This window comes from Carettochelys insculpta, chromosome 9, assembly GCF_033958435.1.
Source record: "Carettochelys insculpta isolate YL-2023 chromosome 9, ASM3395843v1, whole genome shotgun sequence".
Taxonomy (NCBI): domain Eukaryota; kingdom Metazoa; phylum Chordata; order Testudines; family Carettochelyidae; genus Carettochelys; species Carettochelys insculpta.
The window spans coordinates 1,736,612-1,745,342 of NC_134145.1; the positions used below are offsets into that span (position 1 = coordinate 1,736,612).

Below are 8,731 nucleotides of genomic sequence, written 5' to 3' on the forward strand. Positions count from 1 at the left end.
AGAGTCTCTGGAAATGCACCCTCTGGGGGACGGCTCCCCAGTCCAGTCAGGCTTAGTTCCTGGCAGAGACGTTGTTGCCGACTGCTCCCGAGGTGGAGGCCGAGGGCAATGGACTGAGGACAAAATGGCCCCTGCCAGGCTCGTCTCCATCGACGTGCCGGGTGGAGGGAAGCTCTCTGCACCTGGGCAGGTCCCCAGTGGCGAGTCACCTGGTCAGGTCACCTGTCCGTGCTGCTTTGGGGCATCCGCCATCGGCCGCATCCCAGATGGCCCGGCTCAGCCAGATTCCTGAGAGGCGGATTGGGGTGTGACGGGCTGTTCCTTTGTTCAGCCCGTGTCACCTGCCTGGGAGGTGACCACACCGCCCACTGAGAAACCCACCGCTAAAACATTCCTAATACAGGCACAGAGCCAGGATCTGCCGTCACATACAGACACGGCCCAGCCACACACGTAGCATATACAGGCTCGGTGGTGCACCGGCGTTCGTCAGGCTCCTCCTCGGCGCGGGTTTGGGGCGCACTTAATACAGTGGTCACAGAAATGGTTTTATATTTATTGTAAACATCCAGTAACGTCACAGAGGGCGTGCGTGTGTGTTGGCTCTGCCTGGGGGTGGGGGTGTCTGCACGCATGTGTTGGCTCTGCCTGGGGGGTGGGCGTGTCTGCACACACCTGTTGGCTCTGCCTGGGGGTGGGGGTGTCCGCAGGCGTGTGTTGGCTCTGCCTGCGGGTGGGGGTGTCTGCACACGCCTGTTGGCTCTGCCTGCGGGTGGGGGTGTCTGCACACGCCTGTTGGCTCTGCCTGCGGGTGGGGGTGTCTGCACGCGCCTGTTGGCTCTGCCTGCGGGTGGGGGTGTCCGCACGCGCGTGTTGGCTCTGCCTGGGGGTGGGGGTGTCTGCACGCGCGTGTTGGCTCTGCCTGGGGGGTGGGCGTGTCTGCACACACCTGTTGGCTCTGCCTGGGGGTGGGGGTGTCCGCACGCGTGTGTTGGCTCTGCCTGGGGGTGGGGGTGTCCGCACGCGTGTGTTGGCTCTGCCTGGGGGTGGGGGTGTCCGCACACGCGTGTTGGCTCTGCCTGCGGGTGGGGGTGTCCGCACACGCGTGTTGGCTCTGCCTGTGGGTGTGGGGTATCTGCACACGCGTGTTGGCACTGCCTGTGTGCAGGGATGTATGAGTGTTGGCAATGCGTGTGGGCAGGTATACCTGTACGTGCCTTTTGGCTCTGCCTTGGTGGGGTATCTGCGTGCACCTGTTGGCTCTGCCTGCGGGTGTGGGGTATCTGCACACGCGTGTTGGCACTGCCTGTGTGCAGGGATGTATGAGTGTTGGCAATGCGTGTGGGCAGGTATACCTGTACGTGCCTTTTGGCTCTGCCTTGGGGGGGTATCTGCGTGCACCTGTTGGCTCTGCCTTGGGGGGGTATCTGCGTGCACCTGTTGGCTCTGCCTTGGGCGGGGGGCGGGTGGTGGCTGCTTAGCTCATTTCTTGGTGAAGCCGTTGAGATGGATGCCAGCTGTGCTCATGCCCAGGTCTCCAGTGATGCATGTTGGCTGAGCAGAGGCTTGCCAGGGAATACAGCTGCTGCCAGGCAGCAGCCGGCCATGCTTGCCAGGAAGCCAACACTGGTGGTTGCTTCGCCCTGGGAAGCCCTCCTGTGAAAAGGGAGCTGGAGAGGCCAAATGCTGGCTTCAGGGCAGCCGGCGAGAGGCCAGGCAGCCTTGTCCTGTGCTCAGTGAGCTACGTCCCCTTGGGCGTCGGCACAGGCTCTGTGGAGCCTCCAGGGAGGCCAGGTGTGCTGTCCCAGCAGGTCCAGCACCTCAGAGCCACAGCCGCCGAGTTAGGATGCGCCAGCAGGGATGAAAATCCAGTTGAACTGGTTAACGATTAACGGGTGGGGGCTGGCTGGGGAGGCCCGGTTCAAGTGTCCCTGCCCACAGCACCGCTGGAGCAGCCCCTCCGCAGCGTCAGCTCATGCTTTCCCGTGCTGCTGTGGTGTCGTGGCTCAGCAGCAGCTCTTCCATGTGCACGGAGCAGCTGGGGGGAGGCGTGCGCCACACCCTGCTCACGGTGCAGGCGGCGAGAGCCGTGCCCAGATGCCCTGTGTGTGCTGGAGACACCAGTCAGGGACCAGCACCACCTGGTGTCTGAGCAGAGGGGCTCAGAATCCGACTCCTGGGGAGGGACTCTCCGGCCGCACCCCGGCTTCCTGCCCTTTCTTCCCCTTTGCACTCGGGGGGCTGTGCTTCCCTCCTCCGTCGCCCCCCGCTCTGCACAGGTGGGCCTGGCCAGGGTGCCGCAGCTAAACCCCGACCCTGCTCCTGCTCCCTGACCCTCCATCTCCCCTGCCAGCTCCTGGCCAGTTCCAAAGCACATACCTCACGGTTCATCAGTGCCAACCTGCCATGCAACAAGTTTAAGAACCGCCTGGTGAACATCATGCCCTACGAGCTGACCCGGGTCTGCCTGCAGCCCATCCGTGGGGTCGAGGGCTCTGATTACATCAATGCCAGCTTCATAGATGGCTACAGGTAAGAGCCCCGGGGAGCCCCAGCCAATCCTTGTGCCTAGAGCTGCTGGGCGGAGTCATTTCCTTCTGCCGGGCGCTGAAGGGCAGTGGAGTGGGTCTGAGTCTCTCGGGTCCCTCGGGATCCGGGCAGGGGTCAGGTACCACACAGCAAGCCCCACATTAGCCAGAGCTCCCTCTTGCAGCGTCCCATGTGCCCTCCCTTACCCTGGTGCTCAGAGGCAGCTCCCGGAGCACCCATTCCCACCCGCTGTGAATCCTCAGCATGGGGCCTTCTGCTGAGAGCTGCCCCCACCGGTCTCTGGGCTGCTGGGAAGCCCAGGGTCAGCTCTGAGCCATTCAGCAATGATTGGTGGCTGCTGGCAGAGCAGCCTGAGGCCTGTGGTTCCAGTGGGATTCTGGGAGGACTCAGGAGAAAGACACTGTACGCAACATGGCCAGGCGATTGGCACGTGCCGTGGGACCCTGGTGGTGCACGCTTCTGCCTGTGCAGTGTGCTCCCAGTTCCTGGACACGGGAGCATACGGCAAGGCAGCTGCTGGGCCAGGCACTCCGTGGAGCAGCCTCACCCAGCCCCAGCACAAAACAGCTCTCAGCCCTTCTCTTTGGCACAGCACAGGCTAATGTGCCACTCACCCCCTGGGTTCCTGTCTTGGGTCCCCTGTGCCCCTGCTAAGCCTCCAAGCCACAGGCATGGCAGGAGTGGGAATGAGCTAAACCCTCCTCCCACCCAGCCCTGCCCGTCACTGCGGGTCAGTGCGCACCCAGAACTGCAGCCTCTTGGCTTGCTGCAGCCTTGGGTTGTCTAGCATCCAACCTAACTGTGCCAGGCCTGGGTGGCTCCCTGCCTGGCAAGCAGTGCCACTTGTTGCAGGCAGTACCATTTCCTGCCCTGCCAGTCGCCTCCCTGACGTGCTCTGTAGCACCTCCCTTCCCTTCCCTTCCCTTCCCCTGAGCTGAGCAGCCTTTCGGGCTTTGGCTAATGAACTCCGTTGGCCCATCGCTAGAGCCATGCCCTTATGAGTGCCTTGGTTCCTGCCTGCACCTTCCTCTTGGTTTTTACGGTGCCCATAACCCCCTGAAGCCATGTCTGGCTCTGCCCATGTGGTGCAGGTGTCCTGCAGGAAAGTCCCTGTTTTAGCACTATGAGAAACTTGAGCATGGGAAGTGCCACCGGCCCCTATTCTGAGCTCTCCAGTGCCCCTTTCTGGTGCAGACCTGAACAGCTCCCATTACCCACGGCACAGGCTTGGCTGCTCCCGCTCTGCCTGGCCCCTGGCCTCCCCAGGCGCAAGCACCGCGGCCACTGGGTCCCTGCTGGCCCGACAGGGCGCCCGTGGACAGCCACTGGAGAGCAGCTGCTGTGCTGCCCTGCTCCTTCCTCATGGTGAAGTTGGATAGCAGCAGCCACAGGGCCCTGCTGGAGCCAGCGGGCTCACCCTGCCTGGGGTGTCACAGCTGCTGCAGAGCCCCAGCCCAGCTCACAGGGCCTGGCGCACTGCACCATGCCCCACAGAGTAGATGGGGCTGGCCTGGCCCTCGCCAGCTGCTGTGAGCGCAACGTGCCTGTGTTGCAGGCAGCAGAGAGCCTACATCGCCACGCAGGGACCACTGGCAGAGACCACGGAGGATTTCTGGCGCATGCTCTGGGAGCACAACTCCACCATTGTGGTGATGCTGACCAAGCTGCGTGAGATGGGCCGGGTAAGGGCTGTGGGGGCTAGGGGAGGGAGCCTGTGGCAGCAGGGGATATGGAAGAGCTATTTTCTGCCCCTGCTGGGTCTATCCTTTCCATGTCCCTGAGCCGTTACTGCTGGACCTGGGCACTCAGCACCAGAGCTTCCCAGCCGGGCTGGCCCTGCACCAGGGTCCAGGAGGGCGAGGCCAGCCTTCTCCAGCAGCTCTGGGACCAATCTGTGGGTCCTGCCCCTAGGGACTTGGGTCTGTCCCCGATGGCTGCAGGCCCAGGGCTGTCCGGGCTGTGCAGGCCCATGTGGCAGGCTGGCAGTGGCATCCCTGCACATCCCCCATGACCCAGGGGGTGCTTGGTCCCTAGCTAGCTGCACTGCCCCGTGGCTGGTGGGAGTGGTCCCCAGGCCTGCCCCATATCCTGCAGGGAGTTGATTGGTGCTCAGAATTTCCCACCTGTAACCAGCCATGGCTTGTGGGGGTTGGGGACACTGGGCAGGCTGGTTCCAGCAGCGCAGTCACTGGCGGGTGCTGCTGCCCGGGGGCCCAGCTGCTCATGCCTCTCCTCTCGTCTGCAGGAGAAGTGCCACCAGTACTGGCCGGCAGAGCGCTCGGCCCGCTACCAGTACTTCGTGGTGGACCCCATGGCTGAGTACAACATGCCCCAGTACATCCTCCGCGAGTTCAAAGTCACCGATGCCAGGGTGAGTGGGGTGGGGGGGCCCTCCCCGGGAGGCAGGAGCAGCAGGGCAGCAAGGGGGCTGCTCCTTGGGCTGGAGTACAATGGGCTGGGATCGTTCCCAGGGAGACCCCACTCTACAGGAGCGTCACATCGGAGGCAGGCGGTGGCGGACTGGCTCCGCTGGCCCCAGTACTGACTTGAGGCAGCCAGGCTCCTGGGCTGGGCTGCACCTTCCTTGGAGTGCTCCACAGCTGGGCATCCCAGCACAGAGCTGATGGAGACCTGCCCTGCCCTACCCCGGCGCTATGGGGTCGGTCAGGTGCAGCTGCTGGGGCTGGAGAGTCAGGCCCAGCCCAGCAGACAGAACACGTGCCCTGACTCTGCCCCCGGTAGCCTGGCCTGCACCCACCCTGTGAGGCACAGCCGGTGCCCAGCCAGCAGCCTGCCCTGGAGCTCTGGGGCCAGCCTGCGAGCAGAAGCCAGACCCGTCTCCTTCCCCACAGGATGGGCAGTCGCGGACCATCCGCCAGTTCCAGTTCACAGACTGGCCCGAGCAGGGTGTGCCCAAGACTGGCGAGGGCTTCATCGACTTCATTGGGCAGGTGCACAAAACCAAGGAGCAGTTTGGCCAGGACGGGCCCATCACGGTGCACTGCAGGTGAGCGCTGGCTGGGCTGGGGCTGGCTGGGATAGGGCCCGCTCAGCAGCTCTCCCTCGTGCCCAGACACAGCTGCCTGTGCCGCAGGGCAGGGCTGGGATTGGCTGCCCTGGCCACGCTCAGAGCCTGGACCCTTGGCAGGCCCCACTGCTTTGCAGGCTCAGCCCCTCCAGTGGAATCAGCACGCCGCAGGAGGGGAACGGCAAGGAGGCCGGGGGGTGCACACAGCATAGGGCAGCAGAGGCTCCTGAGAGTCTGTCAGCCCCTTCCCTAGGACAGGGCAGCATGGCTCAGTGCCAGGCTGGGGGTTCCCAGCAGGTGCGAGCCTTGGGGCCTGCAGCCATGGGCCTGGGAGGCTCCCACGGCAGGCATGGCTGCAGGGCAGCGCTGCTAACAGCCTCTCTGCTCCCTGTGCTGCACAGCGCTGGGGTCGGGCGCACAGGGGTGTTCATCACGCTCAGCATCGTCCTGGAGCGCATGCGCTACGAGGGCGTGGTTGACATGTTCCAGACGGTGAAGACCCTGCGGACACAGCGACCAGCCATGGTGCAGACAGAGGTAGGTGTCTGTGCACTCTGTGCTGGGTGAGGCCACGTGCTCCCGCAGGCTGGGAGCTGGTGCCCTGGAAAGGGAGGCTGTGCTCCCAGCCGAGGGCCAGGGCTGCCCTGTTCATAAGAACGGCCACACTGGGTCAGACCGAAGGTCCATCTAGCCCAGCGTCCTGTCTGCCGACAGTGGCCAGCGCCAGGTGCCCCAGAGGGAGAGGACAGAGCAGGGTATCAGCGAGTGAGCCCTCCCCTGTCAGCCATTTCCAGCCTCTGACAAACAGAGGCCAGGGACACCATTCCTACCTCTCCTGGCTAACAGCCACGGCTGGACCTAACCTCCAGGAACCGATCCAGGTCTCTCCTGAACCCTCTTAAAGTCCTGGGCTTCACAGCCTGCTCTGGCCAGGAGTCCCACAGGCTGACTGTGCTGTGTGAAGAAGAACTTCCTTTGGTTAGTTTTAAACCTGCTGCCCATTCATTTCACTTGGTGATCTCTAGTTCTTATGTTATGGGAACAAGGGTTCCCAAGAAGGGTCTTATTTCAACAGAGCCAGATCTGGAAGCAGGTCCCAGCCTCTGGCTTTCCCTGGTCTCCAGGCTGCACCTGGTTCACAGCCTTAGCAGGAGAAGGGCTCTGGGGCTGAGCTGGTGTTTTTGGGGGATGGAAACTATACACTCCCCCACTACCTGCTCCCACACAGAGCAGCCAGGTGGATTTGCAGGCATGGGTCTCCATCCAGCTGTCTGGGCAGGGCGGTAGCAGCTGAAGCCTCACCGGGCTTAGTTCTGGCTGGGCTTGGAGATCTTGTTCCCAGCTCAGAGGGCCTGTCCCTGTGGTGGTGGAGGGCTGCCAGCTGTGTGGAGAGCCTCTTGGAAGGGCTGGGTCTGTCAGCTCGAGGGAGCTGAACTGGGCTGGCTGGCTGTGTCAAGCCCCCGGGGACGGCTGGTTCTCAGCTAGCCCAGTGCACTGTGTATAGTGCAGTGACCACACTGAAATGCCAAGCCGTGCTGGGCATGGCAGGGCAGAGCTGTTTCAGGCAGTGCCCCCTCTCTAGTGGCCATCAAAGGGCCCAGCCTTCTCACTGCACAGAGGGTGGCTGAGGGTCAGAAACACGAGGGTAAAGAGAGCAAAGGGTGCCTGGGGCAGAGTCCTTCTCCCGAGTCCCAGGCTAGGGCTCTAACCACTGGGCAACTCTGCCTCCTAGCTTTCCCTTGGAACCTCACACCCCACTTTGGGCAGAGCTTGGCCCTGTGCAGAGCCCTGGGCAGGGGTGGCACCTGCTGGTTGCTTGGGTTGTGCCTGCAGGATAGGAGGTGCCCCGCAGCACCCCTGCCCTCTGCACAGGCACCCCCCTTCACACCCCTGCCCTCTCCTTGCAGGACCAGTACCAGCTGTGCTACCGAGCCGCACTGGAGTACCTCGGCAGCTTTGACCACTATGCAACGTAACCAGCACTCGTCCCTGCCTGCAGCAGGACGGCTGGGAGCAGAGGGTCCTTCAGAGCCACAGCTGCCACTATCCAGTCCTGTCTAGATGCTGCTGCCGTCCATGCCACTTCTGCCCACTGCATTCAGCGGAGCAAGGGAGTCCGACTCCGGCAGCACTCCCAGCGTCCTGTGGGATTTCTGTCCCTCGCCCGCTGTCTTTCGCAACCAGGCCGAGGGGGTGGGACGGGGTCGTTTTACCTGTAAGATAGTTCTGGTGGTTTCCTAGCCCTTCCCCTTCGGCTGCTAACCTCGCCGTTAGGCCAGGGCCGTCAGCCCTTTCAGGGGCTCCTTTTCTTTTGCTTTTCTTTCTGCTCTTGTCTGGCTCTGCCCTGGCCTGCAGGGCTGCCTATTTTCGGGCAGCCCTTTGGAGACCCCGAGCAGTGACTCGCTCATGGTTCCAGACCCTTCCCATTCCTCATTAGCTGCTTTTAACCCCCTCTAGAAAATCAAAGGTCACAGAACTGGAGCTAAGCTACTGATTATTTTTCTACCTGCTTTCCCCTTATTTCCTGTGTCGGGGAAGCACTTGGGGTTGTGGGAGAGGTGACTCCATTGCAAGCTCCAAACTGCTCAGGCCCATGAAAGTGCGTGTTAATCCAGTGCAGTGTTGGCAGAGCCTGGTATGACATGACATCTGTGAGAGGCCCCAGACTCCTTGCCTGTGTCTTGCGGGGGCGGGGGGAGCAAGCTGCAGTCCTGGCAGCGTGCGCGGCGTCCCTTTCGGAGCGCGCTGCGCCTCTGCAGGCCGTTCTCGCCAACGAGCGCCTCAACCCATTTCCAAGGGAAGGAGCACGCTTGGCGGCAGCTCTCGCAAGGGGGCTGCACGGCCTATTTTTGGAAAATGGGCTACTTTGGGGAAGGGGCAGCAGGGGAGGGGATGGGTTTTCGGAGGCTGAGGGTATCTATCATTTCTGCTATCCTGCAAATGTTTCAGGTCCTTAGAATATTGTACTTTCTGCTACTTCAGGACATTCGAAAGAACCAATGTGGCAAGTCTACTGGACTGAATTTAACGGTACTATATCTCACTACTCCTTATTCTCACGGTTGCACTGGGGTGGGGAGAGCAGCCCTGTCTCACGTGCGCACTTCTCACTCACAGTGGTGGAAGGGGAGCTAATTGTATTATCCAATGTAT

At 62.4% G+C, this 8,731-nt stretch overlaps 1 protein-coding gene across 9 annotated transcripts in view; it reads left to right on the forward strand.

Moving 5' to 3' along the window:
* PTPRF (protein tyrosine phosphatase receptor type F) overlaps positions 1 to 7,622 on the forward strand; it is a 730,253-nt gene extending 722,631 nt beyond the window's left edge. For all 9 annotated transcript variants that reach the window (XM_075003555.1, XM_075003557.1, XM_075003558.1 and 6 more), the window contains 6 exons: positions 2,354 to 2,532; positions 4,106 to 4,232; positions 4,796 to 4,921; positions 5,403 to 5,557; positions 5,980 to 6,115; positions 7,486 to 7,622. In XM_075003555.1, the coding sequence (XP_074859656.1) occupies positions 2,354 to 2,532; positions 4,106 to 4,232; positions 4,796 to 4,921; positions 5,403 to 5,557; positions 5,980 to 6,115; positions 7,486 to 7,554 (792 nt within the window). In that variant the 3' untranslated portion in view covers positions 7,555 to 7,622. The remainder of the gene's footprint in view (positions 1 to 2,353; positions 2,533 to 4,105; positions 4,233 to 4,795; positions 4,922 to 5,402; positions 5,558 to 5,979; positions 6,116 to 7,485) is intronic.
* The last annotated feature ends 1,109 nt before the right edge of the window (positions 7,623 to 8,731 follow it).